The 12,607-nt window shown below is 32.8% G+C and overlaps 1 protein-coding gene across 1 annotated transcript in view; it reads right to left on the bottom strand.

Annotated features, from left to right (window-relative positions):
• LOC145256416 (rho guanine nucleotide exchange factor 39-like) overlaps nucleotides 1–10,385 on the bottom strand; it is a 100,835-nt gene extending 90,450 nt beyond the window's left edge. Inside the window, exon 1 of the mRNA XM_080115292.1 lies at nucleotides 10,310–10,385. Within this exon, the coding sequence (XP_079971418.1) occupies nucleotides 10,310–10,312 (3 nt within the window). The 5' untranslated portion in view covers nucleotides 10,313–10,385. The remainder of the gene's footprint in view (nucleotides 1–10,309) is intronic.
• Between the last annotated feature and the right edge of the window lie 2,222 nt (nucleotides 10,386–12,607).

Genomic DNA, 12,607 nt, shown 5'->3' with positions numbered 1-12,607 from the left:
GATGTTTGAATTTATTTAAGAACCAAATTGACAGGTGCGCGTCCGGAAGTCGTCGAGCGTTACAACGACGACGTAGGTTTGTTTGTTATAAGCGAAGTAAAAAAAGAAAATAACGTTAACACTAAGCAGGAAAAAAAACTAACGTAAGGCACACGAACGATGAAAACAGAAAAACGAATGCGTGAAAAATGGCTTAAATAAGCCTGTTTCGATATTAAAATTTAAAAAATCAAAAAAAAAAAAAAAAAAAACCATCTCACACTACGATTCGAACCCAAAACTTTAAATAATGAACCAAGGCCTTAACCAACTGAACTAAGGCGACGTTCACGAAATTTGTTCGGTTTTTCAACTATTTAAAGTAAATCAGGTCACGTCATCTGACGCATGTGTAGAATCGGTCATTGTCACGAGAGGACCGTTTTTGTTGACCCCGCCCTGTCAAAAATTGTCGATTTGGGGATGAAAAAGTTAACGTTTTTGGCCAATTTTTCGATATTTTTCGAGCAAAGGATGGAGCTTCGATGTGATACCGAGTTTGTGAATTTTCGTCTCGTCTGTCAAAAGTTTTTAGCAGACATCCAAACATACACACAAACATACATACAGTTTTGCTTTTATATACTAGCAGGGGTACCCGGCGTTGCCCGGTTGTTTTGAGGTGTGTGTAAGGAGGGGGGGGGGGGGGTAAAGGGTAAAGTAAAGAATAAGAATTGTTTCTTTTTAGAATTATAAACAAATAATTTTTACATGAGAATATCTGTCAAAAATATATTTTTTAATTTATTTACTTGCCTCCCCACGAGGGCACAGTTAGACACAAGGTCGGTTTTTAATGTGGGAAAATTTAGCTCCCCAAAAAGAGGCACTCTGGATAGGAAAAAAATAAAATTAAAATTGTCTCGGTCATGAAGGATTTCTCCTCCACTGACCGAGGACAGAACAAATGAAGTGTAGCATCAGAACAGATACTACACTGTGATTATTATTGTAAATGTTTGTTTACTATCTTTTCTTAGATCTTAGCAATAGTTTACATTATGGTATGAATGTTTTCTTTAATTATGTTTTTAGGTATGTGAACATCATTTTCGGCATGAGGATGTAATAAAGGAGAAGTCAAGATTCGATGATAAAACATGAAATAAACACACAAGATGAGAACATTAGTCCGAATAATCTCTAAAGTTCCAAAAAATAACATTCAACCCATGTGATTTTTCTCTAAATTAAATTAAAAAATATTTCTGCACTAGTAACTTTTATTGTTTGTTTGTATTTAAATTATTTGTTTGATTTCAAATTTTTTGTATTTTATCGTTTGTTTTCATTCTTAAAAATTATTTATCGATGGTTTTCACTTTTAAAATTATTCATCGTTAGTGTAATATGTTTTTTAATTCTTTGTTTCCTAACTTCATAATTCAGTTTTATCAGTATTAAATTGTATATTGGTTTAAAATTACTTAATTTTACAGAGATAATATTTATATTTTATATTGAATAAAGTTCAGTTTCAGTATTAATCGAACTGTGTTCCTTTTTCTTTTTAAAAATGTTCTATTGCTCTTTTTCAAATAGACCTCATATAGTACTGACAGTCTGATAAATCTTACCTACATTGCCTGCATGCATTTTTCAGTTAACATGCCTTCTTCTTACTCTCGGTGGCCGTGGTTTCACCCAGTAGAAAACATAGAACGAAAAGGAACGTTAAAATGTCATTCCCGTTTTTAAAGCAACTACGAAGTAAAGAAAACGTAAACCGGTGTTTCTTCGTACTGTCCCTTGTGAACGATTCCGCAACGGTGTAAGTGGTAGCGGGGGTAGGAGGAATTTATTAGAGAGAAAAGATTTTACAACTTCCATTGATTCTAACTGATTTTGGCAGTGAACTCTCACCAGAAAAAATATAGGCATCTACGATTATCGAGGAAGTGTAGAGGTAATAGGCCTATAACACACCTCAGATAATGTGCTGCAGTTTGTGCATATTACATTTGCATGAAATGTCTTGATTTTCAATTCTATTAAGGTCAAAGTCACAGGGGGAAAAATGAGTTCATTCTATATATATATATATATATATATATATATATAGGGATAAATATGCAAAATTACGTAATTTTAAAGCAATATACAATCTAATAATGATAAAACTGAATTATGAATTTAGGGAACAAATAATTAAAGAAACATTAAACACAAACATTTCTTGGCCTTCAGGACAAGATCACAGTGTAGTATCTGTTCTGAGGCTACACTTCACCTTTTCTGTCCTCGGTCGGTGGAGGAGAAATCTTTCATGACTGAGATTATTTTTGTTCCTATCCAAAATTCAGCTTCCCAATAAGGGGAAGCTGGATTTTGCCCACAAGATTATATGTTGAAATATTTAAATAACTATTACTTAAATACAGAATTTATATTTAAAGTGTTGGTTTTCTGTTCTTCTATGTCCATTTTTCCCCCATGTTTTTCATCAAAATGTGTAACGTATTTTCATTAGTTACATGGTTAGGAATCCTAATCCTCGCCAATCTTTTACGAAAAACACCCGTCTAGCTGAATCCACTGTCAAAAATTTTCCCCATTCTTTATCTGTGCCAAAACCAAAACGTAGATTCCATGAACAAAGCTTCTTTCTTAGAAGTGCACGCCTGTGAAACTCTGTTCCGTCTGCCTGTTTCCCACCTGACTACAACTTGGATATCTTCAAGTTCAACGTAAACAAATTCCTGATGGACCACCCCTTAAGGAGACACTTTATCAAATCTCAACATTAACGTACTGTACATGCAATAACCCTTATCTTCTTCTGGGCCTTGATAAGTGGTGACCACCTTGTAAAAAAAAAAAAAATCCTATACTCCGCTATAGTCTTCATTTTCATATTAATACATGAATACGAAAATGAAGTTCACATAACTACTAAAAGACAATTATATAATGTGAACATTGGTTAAAAACTAAGAAAGTATAGTAAACATTTACAATATTAAATCAGGGTGGTGGTGAATTTGGGAAAGGCTATTATTATTATTATTATTATTTCACTCATTACAAGTTGTCTCACAGGCCATCATCAGTGATCGCTCACTGACAATAACCTGTGATGTTCCCTGGAGACCGAGTGACAACAAGTCTCCCCAGATTTCCAGTGTTCTCACCTCTTGCCCACTTGTGCAGATGATTGCACGTTATCGCAACAGCCATATTGTATTTGATTTCTCGTTGGTATCGGCCTGTGGGAATTGAAAACTCCCAGCCTAACTCGATTGTCGCCCTTTAACTAAGAAGAGCGACCTAGCTACGTTACTTCCTGTTCCCCATATTTCTTACTCTTTCGCGCTGGACCTTCAAGCAGTCAAGATGTAACAAACACTGTTCCGGGTGGCATGAACCCCCACAGCGCCCTGACTAGCCAGTCAGCCTTTCACAGCTACTGATCGCAAGTAACGAACTCTTATTCTAACGAACTCTCATTCTTTCTATCGCTTCTTCATGTATATTTATGTAAATAAATTGCATTTCTTCCACTGATATATAACGATATGTTTTCATCTTCATTATGCAACCTTTTGCCTTTTTAATTCCTCTACCATTAAATACATCCACCATTACACACATGGGGCGGGGTCGTCTATCACACAGCAGACCATTTTGTCCTCAACAGGCCATTGGTGTTTCCTGGGGTTTGGGTGACAAAATGCCTCCCCAAGGTACCAGATTTGAACTGACCCTTCACAACTAGTTGGTTTGGCGCCAGTCCATGTCATCTACACCAGTTTTTTTTTTATTATTATTATCATAATAATAATAATAATAAGGGTGCTTGTGCAGTGTACGCACATGTATTTTAAATAGTATTTCCAAGTTAAATTAAATTTTTACAGTAGGTTTGTTTTACTATACACAGATTCAAAAAAGTTGTCAAAAAACGAAATATATAACAAATAAATGTTATCAAAGGCAAGATAAGGTACTTTTCTACCTAACTGAATAAGTTTTTAGTGTTTTTATTTAATGTAAAATGTTTATTTGGTTCGAAAATAATAGTGTTTATCGATCTATTTGAAAAAGACAAATGGCAACAAAATCGCTGTTGAATACATTAATTTTGGGAAAATGAGTTCAAACTAAAATATTATACAAAATAATGTTAGAAACACACTCAATATATGTAAGCCTATGTCACAGTAACATATATTGAATGAGTTTTTAACAGTATTTTGTAATAAAATAGAAGTACTAAAATGTTATAAAACAAACAAAAACTTTACGTTTTAAAATAAGAAAGAAATAATTACGCCCTGTGCTTAAATATTGAATTCATCAATCGTTGCAGTTAACAACAACAACAAAACTGCTGTGAAAAATGCTTCTAACTTTAAAATATTTGGAAATACTCAATGAAAAGTTTTATTATTAAAAGAACAGACTGAAAAATATTCTTATATAAAAATTGTTTGTTTTGCAGTAAAAAAATAAAATAAAATGAAATATTCGAGTTTCTCCGGTAGAAATAAAAGTTCAAAAACAAGTTAACTTACACTTGTTAAATTAAAATTATCCTAATGTGCAATCATAATAATTATCCAAATGGAGAATTGTTCTTTCTCTTTAGAAGAAGAAAATACATGGACCTTTGGACTATCTTCATAAAATTACCACAGCCATATTTTTTATGCCGATTACCATGACCACGTGGTTGAATACAGGAAACTTAAGGTACCCTTTACCTACACGTCGATTTGGCAATGACGTCACACTGTCATGTTCACTGGCCTCCTTCTCTCTCGGTAGCCATGATAAAACCTTGTGTTGAAGGTGCCTAATATTAGGTGCCGGCAAAAATAGCCAAAAAAGAATAGAGACATCGTTCTGAAAACCGGTTTCTCATATTTTTTGTAGATTTCTGACTACTTTTTGATTGTATTTAAAAGATTAGCGCCTTAAGTTAATTTTCCAAAAAAAAAAATATATTTATACATCTGAAAAAAAAAATGTTATAATGAAAAATATTTTCACAGCGACATTCAGAAGCTGACAAATTCAACTAAATGTTGAAGTTAAATAAATTCATTGTAAAAATCCTTTGAAAGATAAATTAGTTTTCTGGGTGTATTTCAAAGATGATTCGTAAAGTCCTAAGATATTGAATTAAATAATAACGAAAAAACACCTTGTTTGTACAAAAAAAAATAGCTTAATTAGTCCCCAAAAACGAAAAATCATCCAAGTGTGGATTCTATGGAATCCCAAAATGTCAGAAAGTCAAAAGGCTGTCTGAAAATGATGTTAGGTAGTTAAAAGGGGGTAGGGAATGCTGGTTTTCTTTTTTCCCTAGCCATACATTCCAATCGTGAATGTTTGTATAGTTTTTACCATTTTTTAATTTAGTTATTTTTCTATAATTTTTTTTTTTTTTAAATTTAAAAATTTTTTAAAAAAAATTATTTTTCAAGATTATATAAAAATTGGTACTTCTGCAGTTTAAAGTCCATTTTTCCTTTAGTTTCGCTCGGCAACACTCCGTGAATGATGGAAGAAAAAAAAGGAAACCGTTTAAAAGGAAAAGAAAAGGCAGAGTATCATTGCGCTTCTTCAAGCAACAAGACTTGTGACAAGGAAAAAACCTGCCACAGTGTAGTATAAACACCTCAAACTTCTCCATGTTAAGAACTGCTGTTAGAATAAACACCCCCAACCTCGAAAGCAGTTCTGGAAAAAATAAATAAAGAGTGATGTTACGTTGGGTGAGCTCAACCGTCGGGGGATGAACAAACTAACATGAGTGAAGTAGGGCAAATGGTAATTATGGACAAAAGGGGTAGAAGGTAATTTAAAAATCTATAAAGCAGGTTCTATCATTCTCTTCTGGGTCAAGATTTTGTTATCGTGGTGACCAAACCATTTGAAGTTTGCTTCTGCAAACATATACTAATTGTTACCAGACTCTGTTGGGCGGATCGCTTAAAAGGTATTTTTTTTTTTGCAACCCAGATTGTTGCCTGCTCTCCTTGGAATATCGCCCTCCGGCCTTTTTTTCGAAAGTTCTTAAGATGGGGAGGTTGAGGGTGTTTTTTCAGAAAGCTATGGGGAGGTTGGGAGTGTTTATTCCGAAAGCCATGGAGAAGTTGGGAGTGTTTATTCTAAAAACCATTCTTAACATAGGGAGGTTGGGGGGTGTTTATACTATGCTGGGGCATTTGTAAAAAAATACCAAAATAACTTTCCATACACACACAAAAAAATATATATATTTGTTCACTAATTCAAAGAAACAAAACTATTACAAAAAAAAAAAAAGTTGCCATAAAAAAATAAAACCGTAAAATTTATGAAATTATTATAGTAGGTTGTTTGTTTTATTATTTTTTTGTTGTTGTTGCTGTCTTTTTTTTATTGACTTCCGTTTGCTCAGTATAATCTGGCAGTTTTCGTCGTCTGCCAGGCGTTGCCGAGCAAGACTTCCAGAAAATCGGACTTTAAACTGCAGAAGTACCTAAAAATCATGTTACGCCACAAATTTCACATTCATTCAAGCAAGGAAAATATTAGATTCTAATATTTTTCTTGCTTGAATGAATAAAAAATTATACTAAATACTGTTAGAAACTCACTCAATATATGTCAGCCTATGTCACGGTAACATATATTGAGTTTCGACTCATTTTCTCAAACTTAATGTATTCAACAGAAGCCTTGCCACTATTTGTCTTTTTCAAATATACTGATAAACACTATGTTTTTCGAAATGAATAAAAAAAAAAAAACACTAAAAACTTATCCAGTTAGTTAGAAAAGTAACTTATCTTGCCTTTGGTAACATTTATTTGTTATATATTTGTTTTTTAACAATTTTTTCGACTCTATGTGTATAGTAAAACACCCCCGGCAAAAACGGTTAATTAAACTGCAGAAGCACCTGTTAAAACTATACAAGTTCTATAACTGAATGCTCCCCCTTAAAAAAAACAAAACATAAAAATGTTTTTGTAACTCGCTCCTGAAAACTTAATTTTTTAGATCAATTAAAAAGCACAAAAAATTACGTAACACAGAAAAATGAACCACATTTTTTTGTTTTTGAAATCTTTGTTATTGCAAATGTCCACTAAAAAATCCTCCTTGATGTGACAAGTCACTTTACTACGTGCGTGCACGCGCAAACGCATCATGTAAGAATAGCGTAGGCACCGCCAAAAATGGCCGCAAAATCAAGTTGTTGTTGTTTTTTAAAACGAAATTACGTTTATTAAAATCCATTATTTCTGAGTAACTTTTTTTTTCCAGAAAGATAAAACCCTGAATTTTATCATATAGAAAACAGAATAATGTAAAACTTTTTCTACTATTTTTAATTCAATTTTAAATGTTAAATTTTCCCAAAAAGTTAACAATTGACATTTTTTGTCTTGCACAAAAAACGTACTTAAATATTTAAAAAAAAGGGTTTTTGAAATAATTAATTAATTTATTTATTGTCTAACTAAGATTTAGGATGATTTTCTAAGAGAATATGCAAAAATATTATAATATAAGTACCTGAATTTCAAATAATTCCACTTATTCATATAGGTAACCAGATATTCGCGTTGACGTAGAGTTCAGATCGACTCTGTTTACGTTTTCGTCTGATAAAAAGCAAACTATGGAAGACCAAACAGGCCAAAAAAAACTTATTTTTCAGTGACGAAAATTTCAATGTATTATTAAGCTGAGGCTGGCCAGTACCAGATGGGTGACCATTTGTATGCGTTTGGTTTTTAATGTGTATGTGTGTGGGGGCCACTCCCCAAAATGGGGGGGGGGGCAATTTAAAGCAGAATAAAAAAAAATTATTTCAGCGCGTTTGGTCCACCATAGTCAAAGGCGGCAAACGTTTTCAAACGGGATCGAAAAAAAAGATGCTATTTTTAACACAAAGGGCACAATATTTATCGAATTTTTTTTTTTGGTATCGATTATTCAAAGCATGCCCTGTTTAATAATGGTCATGCATTATTCGGCTCGCTAAAAAAAAATTGTTAATTTATTTATCAAAAATTTTAAAATAGCTTTTTTCGTATAAATATTAAAAAATTTTTTTTTTTGTTTTGCTTAACTTAAATTAATTATTTTACTTAACATATTCACCGAATTTCACACTTCAAAACTCAAAAGCGGGATAATTAAACACAATTGAAGTTCTGATATTCAGACGTCTAAATAAGGTATGCAAACAATTTTTTTTTTTTTTTTTTTTTTTTTAATCTATAATTCTGTCCCTTACAACACAATATGTTGATTTCAGTTTCAGATGATTATTTTAAGCATATTTGTTCCCACTTCAAAACAAGGGGGGGTTTTGTAAGCAAAAAAAAATATATATATAAATATCGTTTATGAAAAATAAGTACACTGTTATAAAGTTCATTCTTCTCCTAATAATCGCTGAAAATTTCGTATTGATCGGATAATTACCTGATTTTTGGTAGATTTTTAAAAAGACGGTCCGTCAAAAAGTACTGACCTGCCCCCCCCCCCCAGTTTTGGCGGTGCCTAGAATAGCGTAAACGGGTTTGTATTACTGTACACATAGATTCGAAAAAGTTGTCAAAAAACAAATATATAACAAATTCTACCAAACTGGATATATTTTTCGTGTTTTTATTCAATGTAACATGTTTATTCAGCTTGAAAACCATACGGTGTTTACCGATGTATTGGAACATTCAAGATGGCGTCTGATTCTCTCTTTAACACGGTAAGTTTGGGAAAAGATGTTATAAATAAAAAAAACGGATAAAATACTGTTAAAAACTCGCTCAATATATGTTACCGTGACATAGGTTGACATATATTCGGCGGGTTTTTAATAGTATTTTGTATAGTTTTTTATTTATAACACATTTTCCAAACTTACGGTGTTAAAGAGGGTGTGAGACGCCATCTTGAATTTTCGAATACATCGGTAAACACTGTATGTTTTTCGAGCTCAATAAATATGTTACATTGAATAAAAACACAAAAAATATATCCAGTTTAGTAGAAAAGTAACTTATCTTGCTTTTGATAACATTTATTTGTTATATATTTGTTTTTTGACAACTTTTTCGAATCTATGTGTACAGTAATACAAACCCAAAGTAAACATTTTCCTATTCTTCAAATTGTTTTTAACATATAAAATAACCCTTCGAAAATAATGTTTTCATTATTTAAAAACTTTATGTTCTGAAAAATAAAAAATACACGTTAATAAATTATTGTTTGGTTTCAAATCTTGTGTTTCCGTTGTTTTCCCGACATTAATCCAAAAACAAAAACAAAATTGAAATGAAAGTCGGTTGTCTGCCCTTGATTCCTTCATGGACGCTGAATGATTGGTGTATTGTAGAAGTGAAATCGTTAAAATGAAAGAAGGGTTACACAATTATTTGATGAAGAATAATTACAAAGTAAATTTGTAGATTAAATCCCTCCTAAAAATAAGATTCTACTTTTTTAGGCGATTACATGTGAATCCTGCAAAACTTGGCGCAAAATGATTCACGATTTTCGGGCCACGTTGAGGGCAGTTAACCAAATTCTTTAGCATTTAGTTCCAAGTAGCAGGGTGATAAAAGCCACACGTAAAACGTACCCACCCCCCGAAAAAAAAAACCGAAAATAAAACGCACAGTATTTACTCATATTGCAGAAAAAAATGGGGTACTAGTGCACAGTGCTAAAATAATGACGTTATTATTTTAAAGGCCATTCTTAACCTGGGGAGGGTGTTTTGTACCTATTCCGTACTTTAACCTTACAATTGAATAGAAAAAAAAAAAACATATCATAAAACTTGGAAATACGATTAAAAAAATAGCGCGGATCAGCAAGTCCAAAAATGGTTATTTTCAAACGCTATAAATGGTCCGGAAATAGATCATTGAAATTTATATGCAAAACTGATCTCTAAATTCTTATTTTCGTTTCTTTTTCCGTCATGTTTTTCAGAGTGTTCATGTGTAATCGCTAAAAAAGGTAGAATCTCGTGGGGGGATAATCTGCAATAATACCTTAATGAAGATATTAATACATTAGTTACGTAATCATAATGTGGGAAAAATCATTTTAATTTTCCACACGGATTGCTCAGATTGTTTGTTTACGAAACAAACTTGAAAAAAACAAAACTTGCCTTTTATTATTTATAGTTACGAAACAAATTGACTTTCTTGATTGTTAACAGGTGAATGTTATTTTTAAAGCCACTTAAAATTGAATATAAATGACTGTTAGTATATTTGCAAATATGTAAACATCTGTTTATACTCACCATAAGTTTATGTGTAAGTGGCAAAGCGAGTACAGATTTGAATTTCGTGCCAAGTGAATTCCGCACAGAAAGAAAATCCTCGATTCTGATTGGTTAAAATTGAAATGTCCGAGATTTGCACCGTTAACATGCGACTTCATTTTTTTTTTTTTTTTTATAACATGAAATGGAAAAGAAACCAAAATTAATTAACTTTAAAAAAGAAGAAAACTGCCTGTTATTAGGTTTTACTAATATAAAGTAATAGTTAGTAAGTTATAGTAAGTTAGATCAGGGAAAAGAGAAAGCATGATCAAAACTTCGGCTTAATTTTCACCCTCAACAATATTTGCTAAAATAGAAGATATCCACTTGCTTATGGGTGTCATATAGAAATTTGTGAACGGTCGAAAAATCTTACATTATATTTAGGCCGTATTTTTTTTTTTTTTTTTTTTTTTTTTTGTATGTATATTTAGTAATTTGTTTAATTATTAACAAATACTTTTTTTTTTTTTTGCTGATTGGAAAATGTTTCCTTTTTTAAATTTTAATAATATTTTCAACAAATAATTCCATCAAAATTTGTCAAACACGTATATTAACTTATTCGAGCGTAGCCAACGGGTTTTACCAAAAAAAAAGTAAGGCCCTTCCACTATGACTACGTAACCTTAACGTTTTATCGTTATTTCCATGGCAGGTGCTCCACTGCTCGTCTGGTCCCCCCTCGCCAATCTTTTACAAAAAACACCCGTCTAGCTGAATCCACTGTCAAAAGCTTTCCCCACTCTTTATCTATGCCTAAATCAAAACGTAGATTCCATGAACAAAGCTTCTTTCTAAGAACTGCACGCCTGTGGAACTCTTCCGTCTGCCTACTTCCCTCCTGACTACAACTTGGATGCCTTCAAGTCCAACGTAAACAAATTCCTGATGAACCGCTCCCTTAAGTAGACACTTTAAATATCCACACTAACATACTGTACTTACAATAACCCTTATCCCCGAGTGGCTTCCGAGCCTGATAAGTGGTGACCAGTTTGTAAAAAAAAAAAAAAAAAAAAACCTGCTGACGTCGCAGAATAAAGTACAATGGTCAAGTTTAGTACACATATACCACTAGATATCAGAACAGATACTACACTTTGATCTGTGGGAAATCCCCCACACTGGTTTGCTCTTGGCAGAATGAAAGAAAGACAACAAAAATCACAACAGGCTCACTTTTAAATTTCAACAAAAATTTTATTCAATTAAGATGATCTCACATTGCAAAAAAATGTGCCATCTTTAGCTATCCGCTCGATAGAGCAAGTAACGGTTCATAGATTTCTTCGGTGGTTGCAGGATTTGGATCTCTATATGGTTCAAAGAATTGTTGCAGCTGGTGTTGGAATTTTTTTTTTTGTACCAATAATGGTGCATCCCCCTCGTTTACATTTTATTTTTTATCTGGTTCTTGTATTCGATTTTTTGTATTTCGTATCTTTTTGATTCTTAGTTTCGTACATTTTGAGTTTGTGCGAAACTCCCTTCGAATTTGAAGAAAAGGGAAATGCTAGCTCCGTGATGACGTCAGGAGCCCAGCGCAAGATTCGCCCTCTTTTTTGGTTCCCGCGACGTGGAGATTGGACGTGTTCATTGCCCGCCGCTGACAAGGAATTTTGGCACCTCCTACTAAGAAGAAAACCCGGCAAGAATACCCCGGACATGCGATGCGGCATGCTTCTGAAATCCATCTGTGTGTCTACAGTTTCCACGCAAACATGGAGGGAGAGAAAATTCTAAAAAGGCTTTAAACGAAAAAAAAAGAAAAAGGCACGTGCCTGACTGGCTTTCAATTTGTGAGTACGCTGCTCCTAAAATTTATTTCATAAGCGAGTGTGATTAGGAGATACTATTTTGAATCTTATTATTGTATTCGTTCATGGATACAACATCTTCATTATGAGAACCAGTGTTATTTTTTTCATTATATGTTACTTTGGCATTTTTTAAATTTAATGCCCGCAAAGGGAAAAATTTGCAACTAATTTTATTGTGAATAAAATCTCTTCTTCATTTCAAAGCAAGACCTTTATATTTTATTCTTTCCCCCCCCCCCATTTTATTTCATGCCGTTATTTATTTTTATTTTTTTTCAGGTTAGTTACTTTAGCATCGAATTTATCTGGAAGCAAGATAAATTTCTGACACTGGTCGATGGTTTTGAAGTGATGCCTTCCAAGATGAATTAAGGCAGCCGTCTCTGGCGTTCACAGTAAATTTGCATCCGGACGGTTGACAAGTGGGGAGTAAAACTGTAGACTTCGATAA

This window comes from Euprymna scolopes, chromosome 32 (genome assembly GCF_053919585.1).
Source record: "Euprymna scolopes isolate OS-2025 chromosome 32, ASM5391958v1, whole genome shotgun sequence".
In the NCBI taxonomy this organism is placed as follows: domain Eukaryota; kingdom Metazoa; phylum Mollusca; class Cephalopoda; order Sepiida; family Sepiolidae; genus Euprymna; species Euprymna scolopes.
The sequence above is the reverse complement of the archived record's forward strand: the minus strand, read 5'-3'. Positions and strand labels throughout refer to the sequence as shown.